Source organism: Gobius niger, assembly GCF_951799975.1.
Source record: "Gobius niger genome assembly, chromosome: 15".
NCBI lineage: Eukaryota > Metazoa > Chordata > Actinopteri > Gobiiformes > Gobiidae > Gobius > Gobius niger.
Window position 1 is genome coordinate 16,131,130 of NC_136866.1, and position 15,466 is coordinate 16,146,595.

Consider the following 15,466-nt stretch of genomic DNA (forward strand, 5'->3'; position numbering starts at 1 on the left):
TCATGAAATTTACATTGTACAAACCACTACAGACCCTATATATAAAATCAAAGTAGGTTGTCATAAAAAAAAACTACATTTTTTTGTCATTTTTGCTCCATTTTAGTCTGTGTGAGCCAGAAAACGATTAATCGATTACTAAAATAGTTGTCGACTCTTTCAATAATCGATTAGTCGCCGATTAATCGATAAGTCGTTTCAGCCCTACTAACCATACAACATTGAATTCTACGATTTCAATAATTTTGAGCAAACAAATGAGCAGTTTGGACTTGGCAAACGTTGTCATTTATAAAAGCCATGCTTTTGGCCCGACACACAGTCACCTTTTTTTTTAACCGAATTCACAAGCTACAAAGGATATGAACCACGTACTTCACGTTCACTATGTGGTACATCACACACTGTTAGGGCGAGTTTCAAACACATGTGAGATGGTTATGCAGGCTGCGTTTGTTGATTTGTAATGTAATGACCTTTCATCAAGTCTCACTTTCATATTTCCATCCATCCATCTTCTTCCACTTGTCAGTTTCCGGGTCGTGGGGGCAGCCGTCCGAGCTGCCCAAATCACATTACACCAGCCCCTTATGGCTCCTCCTGCAGGTGGTGGGTCCACGGGAGGACGGCCTCACGATTAAACGGGCCTGTTGGTCTCTCATAAGGGGCTTCTGAACCGCTCTTTGTCTGAACCGTCAGCTACACTACAAAAAGTAAATATCAAGCATTGGCTTAAATGACTTGAATTGAGGAAATGTATCTTGTTTTGAGTGGTTTTCACGCATTTAGACACTTTTCCTGATCGGACCAAGTTTACTTTGCTTGTTTGAGGACATTTCAGACCAGTTCTAGGGTAAATCTCACTTGAAATAAGAAAGTAAAATTGCCAATGAGATAAGACCAATTTTCTTGCCCCATTGGCAAAGAAAATGACCTGAAATAAGGACGAAATGTATCGAAACGAGTCAGAAACATCTCAGAACAAGTGAAATAATCTAGGACAAATGCCCAACAACTTCTTAACTAGTCAAAACAACTACATTTTGGATTATTATGCTCAAATTGAGATGTTTATACTGATCTAGTTAAATACTTTTTGCAGTGTAGGACCTGTTTGCCTGGGAGACCCTACCAGGGGCACGAAGCCCCCGACAACAGAGCTCCCAGGATCTTTCAGGTGCTCAAACCCCTTCACCACGTTAAGGTGGGGGTTCCAGGAGGGGACTTTCATATTTCATATTGCAGTTTTAGCTTTGAGCCATCCATATTATTCAAAGATTCAAAGATTCAATTTCATAGCCATTATTTGTCAATTCATTTAATAATGAATCGTTCATTCTCTCATCCTTGTTGTGGAGCGGGAGGTGGGGAGTGAGGGGTGGTGAGCATAGGGAAGGGAGGAAGTTCAGCTTTTTTGATGGCCTGGCGTATGAAACTGGCCCGTGGATTCCGCAGTCTCCTCCCTGAAGGCCTTACCTTGAAGAGACTGTGTGATGGGTGCGTAGAGTGGTCAGGATGCTCTCTGTTGTCCCTCTGTAGGAGTTGCACATAACGGAGGCTGGGACATACTGTACCTGTGTTTGAGCCTAGCACTAGCATTTAAAGAAAAAGGCACTTGATGAGTATATACATCTCTCCAAGAAAAGTTAGTTAATAATTAGTATGATCCATGAATCCGTTGAAATTGCTGTTCATTACTTACTGCTTCTGCGTGCGACACTCGGCCTCATCTCACTTCCAAGAACCGCTGACCCACTTCACACCATGTCCTTTAAAACAATGTGCACTTTTGGAAACCTTAAACCCCATGACCTCACAGGGATACACATTTCCTTTGCACTGGTGTAACTCACAGATCAGGGCGTGGGGCTCGTTCATGAATCTGAGTCTGAACACACAGCCAGACGGTTACCTAGCGAAGGAAAACACATCGAGTCTAGTTTCAGATATCGATGTCAACTAATAGCTTTGGGAACAAGGTTTTCTAGGAAAGACGTTTTGGGGCTGTGGTAATCATTAAGCAGTTGTCCAAGCCCTAGTTCGACTGCCATGTGTGTTTTTTGTGAGATGATTCAATTCCCTTACACTTCTTTGGCCCCCTTTTCCATCTGATTTGTTTTGGGACAGTTTTCTCACTTAACATACAAGCTTCCACTTGGAACAAAGAAAGACTCTGATCTATATAACAAGGTCTTTTAGTTTGCCAAAATATATTAAGATTCAATTGTAGCTTAAAAGGCCTTCTTCTCGAAGTTTCATTTTCTCGCACTCAAGGCTAGGGATCCCCAACCAGCTCTCAAGTCCAGATCCAGATGTGGTAGACTTACATAAGTGTTGCCATTTTCGTTACTTAAACCGGGGATTGCAGGGGGGCTTGGAGCTTAGTCTGGACCATAGACGTACGCCATAGGGGAAGCCACCCTCACACTCACTCTTAGTTTACAGTCAATGGTCTGGACAGGTGTCAAGAGTTGTCTGAACAATTGAAAGGGTTAAGGGTTACTGAGAAAGTACAAGTGTTGCGAACTCTCCAGTTTTCTCTTTTCGCAATTATTTTCAAGTTTTCATGCACTTGTGGGGGTGGCGGATTTGAACCAGTTGGTCCTGGCCTGTGTCCAGAATGTGCTTTAAGGAAAACATGCCGGGAACCACTGCTCAAGGACATCGCCGCTTGAAGTAACACCAACCGAAACCAACATCTTGTTTTTGATTTCTAATTCCAAGCCAAATTTCGTTTTAGAGCATTTAACCTTGTGAAGACGTGGCAAAAAGAGATTTCCTTTACAGATTTTTAATAACTGGCTTCTCCAGGTTTTTGTCAGTACATTATTTTACATGGTGTAAAACCTTTGCCTGATTTCAATCCCTCCTGTCTTGCTGGTTGTTTGCGATCGTTGTGAACAATGGCCTGATAACTCCTTTGCGCCCGCAGTCAGTGATGTTCTTCACTCCGGAGCTAATCGAGTTTACATGCCTTGATGCTTGATGACTCATTAACATGGCCTCTGCAGCTCTTTCCCCCGATGCCCCTCGTGTATGGAACATATTTCAGTTTTAATAGCTTTCTATCCATCTAAATCCGGGCTGAGGAATCGCCTGTTTACTCTCGCGGACTCCGCTGTTTTTCCTCTCCATCCCCTGCATCGCAAATCACTCATTTGTCCTCCGTCAGATAAATTAGTTGGTCTTGACGCCGCAGAACTAAATCTTTCATGGAGTCAGCGTTGCAGCTAACCAAACCAAGGATCTCTTCTATCTACAAGTGTCTATACAAATGTAAACCATTTCAATCCGGACACGTTTCATTTCTAGCTCCAAAACCTGTACTAATAGCTAAAGGGCATGACCATTAATCGACAGCTGAAATGATTGGCCAACAAAGCATTTACCTTTTATTTATTTAGGGATAACCTGCAAACTTCACACCGAAAGGTCCTGTCCAGGTGGGAATCGAACCCGGGACCATCAAATCTACACAAATCCACACAAATCTAATGTTGCAAAACTGTCAACTTCCGAGACAACACTATCCAAATATGTGACCAGGCACAGACAGTAGGGACACAAGTCGTTTCTGGTGCATTTTGAGCTATTCACAGATTAGGAAAGTGTCGTCTCCAAGCTTTCCAATGATGTGTGTAACACATGGAAATCTGATCATATTTGGAGAACCTGTGAACATTTGAATCTAACCTCTCAGTGAAACGGCACACGCTGCACGATTGTTTTTGGTCAGAAAAGATTTAGTGAAGAATGCAGGGTCCACTTTTACATGACTGAATTTCGATTATTGAATGACTGGGAGTTCAGTTCACACAATACGACTGAGACTCATGAGCTCAGACACACTGCACGAGTCAGTCAAACAGCTCGTCTGCTTGATTTATCTTTTTGGAGGAGAAAAACTGACTCCAGATAGGCAAGGATATGTCGCTGTTTGCGAGCATGGGAAACACATGCGTGTCCGGATTGGTCAACAGTATCATGTGATCACTGTCAGCACAACACAGCTCAGAGCTGCAAGGTCTTCCTGAACTTGTTTATAGTTCTGTCAAATGGACATAAACGTCGGCAACGTGGGACATAGTGGATTTCCAAACAAAAGGAGGTGGACCTCAGCCCGTGACGACGGAGAGAAGTAGCTAACATTAGCTGAATTGTCCGAACAAAGGAAGTGGCTAAATTGGGGTTGAGATGTAGCTGGTAAAAATTGAGGATTAAGGTGTTCAAATAATGTTGTGCTGTTTGTGTGGTCTGCGTGGGGCTGTTTGTGCCACTGTTAGGACAGAGAAATGAAAAGGGAAGTAGCTGCGGTATTGTTCTGTGAGTACAGTGTTCCTCTCTGTCATTGGCTGCTGCATGTCCACTTTTAGACCGGTAAAATCCTGTTTGTCCTAAACCGGGCTTCAAATTGCAGCATGTCTGATTTTGTTTCTTTCTACCGCCCACATTACACGTGAGTCCCGCAGCTGACCCCCCCACACTATGAGACACAATTCTCTGCAACTAGCCACGCTAAATTGTGTAGCGTGTGCTCAGCTTAAGCCATATGTTTGGACATACATACAGTTTGACCGAATTCACAAATCCACTTCCCTCATTAATCACAGTCACATATTTGCATTTTAATTGACTTATTGCCCGAATGTAAATCACGTGAAATGGACCGAAAACCAAAGTCCAAACATCACTTCTACCGTAATGAGCAATTAAGGCCGTATATTTCTTCCGTCCCCGCGGCGCGTTTAGGCCTTGCAACTCCGCCGCATTACCTCAGGAATTTTAACCCGCGATGGGGCGACAGAAGCGGCTCTGGTTCGGCGGCTGCAATATTAGCCGCAATTATTAGCGCTGGCAGCACAAACGTATTTCGGCGACAATGGTCTTTCAGAGTCGTTGGCAACAAGCGCCGAGGCTGAGTCTCTAATGACGCTGAATGGGGATTTCCAAGCGAGACAGAGGAGATCTGGTTAATCCCTCTAATGCAATTTGGCCCAATCAATTGGACGGCGAGACACTGGATCCGATGTTTGTTATTTGGGAGGGTTATTAGGCATTATACAGCCTGAAAAATATGAATGCATTGGTTCACAAAGAGATGTTCCGCTGCTCGAAGGGCCTCTCTGACCACAAAAAGGGAACGCGACAATCCCGGTCCGGCAAAAGCGGGGCCGCTTAGAGGAGCTTTAAGTACTGTACATTATAAGTGAGACTCCAGTTATGTCAAGGCTGAGGTGTCCAAAACTGTTTGTATTGCACTTTGATGGTGGAATTTTGCACACATTTCTATTGCTGAATGAGAAGGAATTCTGTCATTTTTCCAGTATTTTTTAAACAGAACTAAGATCGTAAAAACCTTAAAGAATCTGTTCAGAAATGTTGCCGTCGTTGAATCGAAAGTTGCAAAGTTAATCAAAGCTACTCCATTCTAGTTTTTATGCCCGCGCTTTCTGACAGAGCCATTGTCCAGAATGAATTACAGATAGAAATTCACAAAGATTCGTCCTTTGTGCCATAACCTCCCTCCCCGTCTTCTCGCCGCCGCAGGATACCGGAAGGGCAGGCCGAGGCGGGCTCACTCGCGGCGGGACGACTGCGCTCCCTGGAGGACCAGCTGACCCGGGCCAAGCAGAAGATCCACAGCTTTCAGAAGCTCACCGGAGACGGTAAGGGCACGCCACAGAGGGCAGAGGTGATCCATCTCAGGGGGGGAAAAAGTATATACATACGTGCAGTTTTCTGAGCGCTGTAGTCCTGCTACAGGGAGGGCATCCAGTGTACACCACAAAGAATCGAAAACCTGATAGCAATTTACATTTTTTTTGTTGATAAATACATAACAGTTTTCTGACACATGTTTGTTCTTATTAATTCAGTCTTCTTTAAAGGTGCACTATGCAACTTTTTACGTTAAACAAAGTTGATAATAACATGTTTTTGAGTTCAGTGACCCAGCGGATGGGTCACAATGGGTGGTATTAGTTTAAGCAGACACTGTTTATTCATTGTTATGATTTTGATGAAGATCAGACCACATTTTATCCATCCATCCATCCATCCATTTTCTTCCACTTGTCCGTTGCCGGGTCGTGGGGTTGGAGCTGCCCAAATCACATTGCACCAGCCCCTATGGCTCCTCCTGCAGGTGGTGGGTCCACAGAAGGACGGCCTCATGGTTCTAACCGGGCCTGTTGGTCTCTCATATGGGGCTTCTGAACCGCTCTTTGTCTGACCCGTCACCTTGAGGACCTGTTTGCCCTGGGAGACCCTACCAGGGGCACAAAGCCCCCGACAACAGAGCTCCTAGGATCATTCGGGTGCTCAAAGCCCTCCACCACGTTAAGGTAGCGGTTCCAGGAGGGGCCCACATTTTATAACCAATTTAATTTCCAGACTAGGTTTACGTGGCTCCGTTGTTATGACGTCTCCACAACTTTTACTAAAACGATGACATCACAGCACCAGACACCACGTCTGTGATCCATAATCTACTGGCCTTATAATGAGTTTTACTCATGGATCTATGATGGTTTTACTCCGCTCCTCTTTGCTCCACTGCAGTACACAAGCCACAGGTGACAAGTAGAAAAACCCGGCGAGTCAGTCTGTGGACTGTCTTTTTGGACTGACAGTAAAAGTCACTGACAGGTTTTTCTGCTTTAGTCCCGTTACGTCTGAAGAATAAACTCTCCTCCTCGTCTCTTCTGTAGATCCTATATCCTTGAATCAGTTTCATTTTCACTGTTGACATTCCATAAGCGTTTACTGCGCATGCCCCTCTACATGTTCTATTATCTGTGTTAGCGTCACAGCGCCTCACACAGGCCTGGAAGATGAATTGCGCCCTTTTCACAGACCTGAGTCGACCCATGTGGGCGCACACATTCACTAAGCTGGCTTCATTTGTCTTCCTGTGGATATAGTTCCAGAAATCCTAGCAAAAAAAAGACTGAAGCATCACAGGAGCCACCGGGATGGAAAGTAAGGGGTCACTGAAAGGTCAAAAATACGCACTCATATCAACTTTTTTTTTTTTTACATAAATAATTGCGTAGTGAATCTTCAATATAACAGGGCTGTCCAGTTGTGCTTAAAAAGATGATTGTGGTCAGTTCTGTGATGGCAATTGAATGTGCGATTAGGACGAGGCCATACTGCACATTTAAACTCTCAAAAACACTTGAGGAAAGACTGAAGTACAAAACTACTTTCAAGTAGCAATTTGATTTGATTGCAATTAATCGTGAAGCTCAACACCTAAACTAATACAACTGTGAAGGAGATTTGATCCAGTGCTTCCCAGTTTGTGGGTTTCAGTTTTTCAGGGGTAAAGGATCCAGGAACTGCAGTGCCATGAAAATATGTATGCCCTCTTCCACACTTAAATGATTGTGATCATCAAGCCATTTTTTTTTAAATCACAGAAAGACAGTCCATGTAGTTTCCAAATCAATATTACAAGGGAACGAAAATTCCAAACCTAGCAGGTCCTATGTGATTGGTGTGATTAACCTGCTGATTACCACCAAGGTTGTTAAATCAAGAAATTGTCACTGTTAGAACGGTCAGACAATTAAAGCAGGCCACTGAATCTCACGAGAAACTACAATTCCACGAAATGACTTCAAGAGAACAACGACGACTCATCCAGGAGGTCACCAAAGAACCCAGACCGACATCTGAAGATCTGCAGGCTTCACCGAGCTCCGTCAAAGTCAATGTTCAAGACCCAACGACAAGATAAACACTGAGCACAAATAGAATCGACCAGAGTTTTCCAAGGCGAAAATCACTGCTGGCAAATAAGAACACAACAGCTCGTCTCTCGTTTGCCAAAAAGCATCTGAACGATTCCCAAGACTTTTGGAGAAATAGTCTGTGGACTGACTAGACAAGAGCAGCCCGTTATATAGTATGAAGAAATGTATGGAATCTGGAAGGGGGCGCTCTTCTCACGGCACTGTGTTTTGGAGGATCTGGCAAAGTTTTGAGATGATAGGTTTCATGAGAGGTGTTCCGGGAGCTGTTTTGTCCTGTTCCCCGAATCACATCAGTCCACGAGTGCTCCTGAAACTAGCTTTTGTAGCACTCCCTTCAGGTATGGGCTCTTGTTTGAAAGAAAAGCTAAGTGTCCCTGAAATGGTTTAACAGTCTGCGAAGTGAAAAGCATTTCAGGTGACGACGTCGTGAAGCTCACTGAGAACATGTCAAAAGTGTGAAGCAGTAATCAAAGCAAGCTTCCAAACATGTGACCGGTATGGCGTGTTAAAAAGAATCCCAATGCTAAACCCCGCCCTCCCATGCCCATAGCTGTGATTGGGTTCAGACTCAAAACAATTCTCTCATTCACTTTCCAATGAAAAAAAAGGAAGTCAGAACGAAAGTGTGAATGAAAATTGTAAAACTTAATGATAGTAAATCAGCTAGCACGTTTGGCATGACCATAAAACCATCAAACTTCATAAGAGAATATAAAGCGTTTTGTTGTAAACTGAAGTTATAGGGTAAGGAATATCTGCTCAAATGGCCTCAGTGCGTAGGTAGGTCGGGCTCTTTCAGTAGCCTGCGGTCCAGCTCAGCGCTAAATCTCCCCAGCTCTGCAGCGATCATGGCGGGTCCGGCCGTGAGATAGAGAAGGTTATATGGGCTCACGGAGCATCGGTCCGAGGGTTTGGAAGAGACTGTCGAGAGAGTGTATGAATAAAATACAGCTTTCTTATGGCGGAGACACGAGACAGACGTCTTTGAGAATACGGGCACTCGGAGCGCAGAGGCCAGCGCGGGGTCAACTGTTCCGAGTTGCCGCGGGGAACGAACAAAGCTTCAAAAACCCTCTGGCTTTTTTTCCCGTGGACTTGGTGCGTCGGAATCACGTCCGCGACTTGTGCGTGAGGAGGCTGTGGAATCCGTGCAGGGTACTTTGTTTCAGCTTCACACGGTGGACGAGTTTTAGCCAAGTTGCACTAGCAGGCAAAACTTTTAGCATTTTTTTTTTCGATTTTGGACCAGTTTGCTCCTTTGACCTTTCAGCTAGAAACAAATGCATCACAATATGTTCAAACTGAAGCGGCGGGCACGAAATCTCTGGTGGCAACTATGGTAACCGTGGCAATGTTGATGTTTTTGGCTTGGTTTATGGTTAATATCTGTATATTTATATCTGTATATTCAATGTCTTCTTGCCAAATTGCTAAAGTTAAATTATATTCTACTAAAGCTGTCCAAAAGTGAGCGTTGAGGGTTCGAATCCCAGCTCCTGCAGGTGCACACTGTCGCTGTGTCCTTGGGCAAGACACTTCACCCACCCGGCCTTCAGTGTCTGCGCACATTGGAGTTGGAGAGTTACTGGATGACTGGTTCTTTGCTGTAAAGTTAGTGATGGGCGAGTGAAGCCTTTAAGACTTTTCTGCAAAAAAGTATCGTATGCTTCGAAGTCTCTGAGCTGTTTCATTCTACCTGAACACTGACCTCTTGTGGACAAACTTTGTTATTGTGACTTCTCATAAACACGACTGAAGCACCAACACGATCATGTGGAAGAGAATTTTCGAACAGACGTGTGGCAGTTTTATTATTCGCAGCCTGATGTTGATGTTTGAATGATCAAATCAATCATAGGCTGATAAATAAGTGTCATTTTCTTTGTAACGTGGGTCTGTGCTTTACGGAGCTCCAGTGGGCGGGGCCTCAACGCACGATCTTTTTTACTTCATTCAGTCAGAGCTCATTTTGGCACTATTTGCTGTAGATGGAGCTCCTTGCGTTTTCTGTATCTGTTCAAAAGCAGGACCTTGTAAAGAATAAGAAAATACTAAATGTATTCTGGCCCACAGCCACTTTCGCCACATGAACGCAGTTAAATGGGAAATGGGTGGAATACAGCACATTATCTATCACTAATGATTTACATCACTAGACGGACGAGGAAGCATCCGTTGTTTAGCGCCTCGCCGATAAAGGCAGCTCAGTGAGACGCTCTGAGCAGATGACACTCACAGAATGAAGCCGTTTTCGAGCCAGTCACGTGACCGGATGTTACTGAAAGAGGCTGCGACGCAGTGTTTCGAAACATCTGCTTCAGCGAGAGCGATACAAGCTCCGGTGCGCCGAGTTTTTTGGCGGTCACTATGTAAAGTGCTTTGGGCCTGATGAAGGTGGAAAAGCACTATACACCGAAGTGGAATCAAAACATTGCCACTTTATTAGCAGTTTGAAAGGACTGTCAGCCAAAAGATGAATATGGCAAGACTGGAGACCAAATCCTCACCAATTTTGATCAGGTTTGCTCTTTGTAAAGTAAACAAGAGCGATTTCTTGTGTATGCCTGTGCAGTTTCGAAGGGCGAGTTGTGAGCTAAACTCGCTGTTCTGTTCCCCTTTGTTAAATCCGTGAGACAAAACTGAATATCTTACTGTCACAGCTTTAACTAATTTGGAGTTCTCACAAACCCTTCCACACACTCCAACTTATATGAACGCTTAGTACGTTTTAGACTGTACGGAGGAGTTTGTCGTGATGGCTCACTTTGCATATTTCTAGGTATGCATTCTATCAAAAGTGTCTCACATCTCAACTGTCGCCTACTTTCTTCTGCTGCTACAACAGAGACAAAATGATCAACTTTAAGAAAAGGCAAGAAAAAGTGGACGTATCCGTTATGGCAACGAAATCCTCCCGCCCGGGGCTCCTTTTGCTCGTCTTAAAGGAAAACCAGAGTGTGAAGTAGGTTGCTCACTCCTTACATTGTTAGGCGGTAGGTGTAGATTTCCCCTTCTTTTCGCAGCAAGCGTGTGAGAAAGGAGGGAAGAAAGCTACAACTCAACCATTAAGTCACTCGTAATGAGGTCAAAGCAACACCCAGGGAGCCGCCGCCGAAGATTTGATGCCTATATTATTGCGTATTCTTTTTGAAATTGCGCGCCTTGCCTGGCGTCCTCCCCCCGGCTGTGTTCCCATGCCTGTCTTTTGAAGTCACGGATTTCTTCTTTCAGACTGTGTCGGCGCCTCCCGTGTTGGACCGCGCTAAGAGCCTTTGTTATGGATCTTTGTTAGGAGGCGTGTTCTCCGTGTTGCCCCTGAAGCGACCGCTCCTCGCTTTTTTTTTTTGGGGGGGGGGGGGGGGGTTGCGTTTGTTGAAGTAGCAAGTGGACAAGTACAACATAACCCATTGGCAACTTGTGTGAGGAAGAAAGATGCTATAAACTTGGATCAGGCTTCAAGAGACGCTCTGCTTTTCTCGCGCTTCTGAGGAGGTTTAATTATCCACTAACAGTCTTCAGATTCTCACAACCTTGTTCCCCCAATTCAGTTATGCAACAGGCCTTAGCATCAATGAGTTAACTATGTAAGGTGCTGTGAAGAAGCTTGCCATCGAACTTAGTTTTCAAACTGGGCACTGGATAGTATGGAAGCGTATTGGTAGCTTTATTCAATTTGTAATGCAATTGTCAAATGGCTTTACATTATGTTATTTTGGCATGCATTTTAGATTTGTATTTGACATTTGGCCATGCAATCTTTAATTTCACCGTGCAATTTGTCTTTGCAATATGTATTATCAACATGCATTTTACATTTTAAAAATGTATTTTACATTACAAGGATGTATTTTGCATTATGTTTATGCATTTTGCCAATACATATTTCATTTATTTTTTAAATGTAAATGTTTTGATTGCATTACATATTTGCCATGGGATTTTGGTCTCTTTATTCATTTTACAATGCAATTGAGAATTATGCATTTGACATTCTACATTGTGTAATGCATTTTACTTTTTGATAATGCATTATGCATTTTTAGGTGACTTTTGAGAATCATGCATTTGACATTCTACATTGTGTAATGCAATTTGCTTTTTGATAATGTATTATGTATTTGTATTTGACTTTTGAGAGTTATACATTTTACTTTTTGATAATGTATTATGTATTTGTATTTGACTTTTGAGAGTTATACATTTTACTTTTTGATAATGTATTATGTATTTGTATTTGACTTTTGAGAGTTATACATTTTACTTTTTGATAATGTATTATGTATTTGTATTTGACTTTTGAGAGTTATGCATTTTGTTATACATTTTACTTTTTGATAATGTATTATGTATTTGTATTTGACTTTTGAGAATCATGCATTTGACAAAAAAGAATACATGGTGAAACAGCACCATCTTGTGGTTACAGCATTGCGGAATACAAAACGTCTCACGCGTCGAAGGTTGCTAAATTCAATGTGAAAATGCAATCCGCTCCTGGCCAATCAGAGAAGAGTTCGCCTCAGCAGCGCAGGCAGCGCAGGCAGCCGTGAACCAGAGCCAGGCACTGGGCAGGCTCTGGCGACGGTGACTTCTTGCTGGTGGAAAAAAATGCAGTCCTGGCATATTTGATGCAACTGATCAGACTTCATGAAGATTCAAAGCTAATCCTACATTTTGGTAAGTATCTGTCTTGTGGGTAACAAAAAACAAAACAAAGCAAAAGGTGCTAATGCTAAGCTATCCTGTAGCCTCGATTCAGTGTTTATGACCAACCTGGCGTCTCTCATCGATGTCTATTGAACCACGGTGGTATAGCGAGCTTTGTGTACTTTGTTAGTAACCTTAAATAAAACGTACCGTTGTGGTAAGGCAGGATTAGGCTCGATGCGCACTAGGCTAGCCGGAGGTACAACATTGCAACTACAGTCCGTCCAAAGCTATGCTATTAGAAGTGAGAAAATGGTATGTTCAGGAGTATATTACATTGGCGATATGTGTGGAAAATAGGCGTTGTAACTAAAACAGTGATTGCTCCTTTGCCAATGGTCAACAGTGTATGCGCGTTGTGCCATCACAAGCACTCTATGGTAGCAACAGCGGCCATTGATGCGCACTGCGTCGGCCTGCGCTCACGACCAATGGTCCTTATGCCCTGATTCAGTATGCTAGATATAACTATGTCCTTTGGTTTTGTTTTGCACAACACCTAGGTGCACAAGTTATCAAAATAGCCAAGGGGCAACGACAACAAGTCTAGAGGTTTTAGAGTTAAGCTATGTTATTAAAAGTAATAAATCCGAAGGGTCAGACATGAGACACTGATTCAATTAATATAGGGAAAACATTACATAAATATCCATAGACACTTTGCCACGTTTTGACGGGTGTTATGTCAGGCAGCAAATTAAAGAGTCCTTAATTTGGTGTAATTGCTGATTATGTGCCAAAAAAGTTACTAAAAATTCATGAATATGGTGGAATGAGATGTTTTGGATTTGACTGTTTATTTTTGCACAGGTTGGTCCTTCACCCTACGTGGCAGACGAGTCGCAAAGGGATGATGCCCTCCTTCCAGAACAGATGCCCTCCTTCCAGTGCAGCAGTTTCCAGTGTTAAAAAAAGACAGTGGATATTGTGTTTTTATATACTGTATTGCGCCTACTATACATATTATGTAACTAGTTTCCAGATGCCCATTGTAAGCCATAAATAACAAAAATACATTCTAATTGAAGACTAGTATAGTGCAAAAAGGTGTCTTTCGATTACAATCATGATAGAAAACTACGGAATCTAGTTACAAAATCCATGTAAGAGTACATTTCTTTGAATGTCTTTTTTTTTTAACAAATATTTTCCAATTTTTCTGCCTATTAGTTTCTTGGCCATCATTTAGTGTTGTAGATGTTACCTGAAAATTAAAAATATGACTCACAAATTACATGTTTGCAATCAGTTAATAGATTTATCATTTAAAAAAAATATTTTTTCATCCAGTATGATTGTCAAAACATTCTACAATAAACTGTTGCGACCTGTTACTGCGTGTTACGATTAATGGCACGAATTATTACGCACGGTCACGAATATGCGTCCCGCACTGTTGCGAGCTGTTGCGGGCTGCTGCGAGTTATTGGGAATTGTCGCGTTCTGTCAAAAATCTGTCAAGAATTGGGCGAATGTGGACAAGATCGCTGCCGCGCACACCGGGGTGGAGGCGGAGCAGGGACGTCTCGCTCCGCCGTTCGCCCCTGACTCGTTGAGCTCTCGCCAAATCGGGTTAAACAAAAAGCAAATACACAGCTCAGGCCTGTCCATATACTGGAGAATAACAATAGTTTTTCAGCTGGAAAAACGTTATAATCCACAAACACAGGCCTGTCTTCACCTGCCCCGCGCCCATCGCCGCTTGTTTTACATGTCTACGGTTGTAAATAAGCCTTAACTTCTCCATGGTGTAGCTGCTGTAACCACGCGCTGTTGTTTGGGTCAGTGGAGGCAGCGTGGAAGATGCATTCAGGGACAGCGGGAAAGGCGCACTTCTTACTGTCCCTTTTTCCCCACAAACGCGGGGGGAAAAATCGAGACAAATATACAACAGTGGGGTTCTCCAGCGGGGGGCAATAGGGGTGGCAGGGACTGGCTCCCAAACATCAGGAGGAACGACCGCAGGAGGAGGAAAAGCCGGCGGAACAACTTCAGCACATGAGGAGCGGCGGCGGCAGGTGCTGTCCCGGGCCTGGAGCGCGGACTGGCCGAGTCTGTGTGACTTTTCTTTTGCTACTGCAGGTACGAAAATGTACTTTTCGGCGTAGCTTGTGTTTCCATCAATTGTGTGCGTGAAAACAGTGATTCTGCTCAACGAATGCTGCACGAATGCTGTACGAATGCTGTACGAATGCCCTCACGTTGAATTACGAAGCGCCACTACGCATCACGACAAGGACACGCTCCGTTGTGTAAACCCAGCATTATGCTGGCACACACAGCTACTAGCCTGAACTGCAGCTGTTACTGCCTCCAGTATATAACATCTGCGCTGAATGGTGAAGATGGCACCTGAAGAACATCATGTGGACTGACTCCACTGCCTCGATGCTGGGTTTCCACATAGGCACGATGCGTTACGAATGGCATTTTTTCGTCATTCGCGACGTAACATGACTTAACGCGTCTTAATGGGATTCTTAACAGAGCGCATCAGTTCGTGACATTCGTGATGTTCGTGGAGAAACGAATCACCCTCTGTTCGTGGAGTTCGCAACGGAGCGTGTCCTTGTCGTGATGAGTAGTGGCGCTTCGTAATTCAACGTGAGGGCATTCGTACAGCATTCGTACAGCATTCGTGCAGCATTCGTTGAGCAGAATCACTGTTTTCACGCACACAATTGGTGGAAACACAAGCTACGCCGAAAAGTACATTTTCGTACCTGCAGTAGCAAAAGAAAAGTCACACAGACTCGGCCAGTCCGCGCTCCAGGCCCGGGACAGCACCTGCCGCCGCCGCTCCTCAGGTGCTGAAGTTGTTCCGCCGGCTTTTCCTCCTCCTGCGGTCGTTCCTCCTGATGTTTGGGAGCCAGTCCCTGCCACCCCTATTGCCCCCCGCTGGAGAACCCCACTGTTGTATATTTGTCTCGATTTTTCCCCCCGCGTTTGTGGGGGAAAAGGGACAGTAAGAAGTGCGCCTTTCCCGCTGTCCCTGAATG

General features: G+C 43.9%; 1 protein-coding gene across 1 annotated transcript in view; it reads left to right on the forward strand.

Annotated features, from left to right (window-relative positions):
- The window catches only part of fut8b (fucosyltransferase 8b (alpha (1,6) fucosyltransferase)), a 140,359-nt gene that overhangs the window by 24,734 nt on the left and 100,159 nt on the right, over positions 1-15,466 (forward strand). The window contains exon 2 of the mRNA XM_079572740.1: positions 5,548-5,666. Coding sequence (XP_079428866.1) covers positions 5,548-5,666 — 119 coding nt within the window. The remainder of the gene's footprint in view (positions 1-5,547; positions 5,667-15,466) is intronic.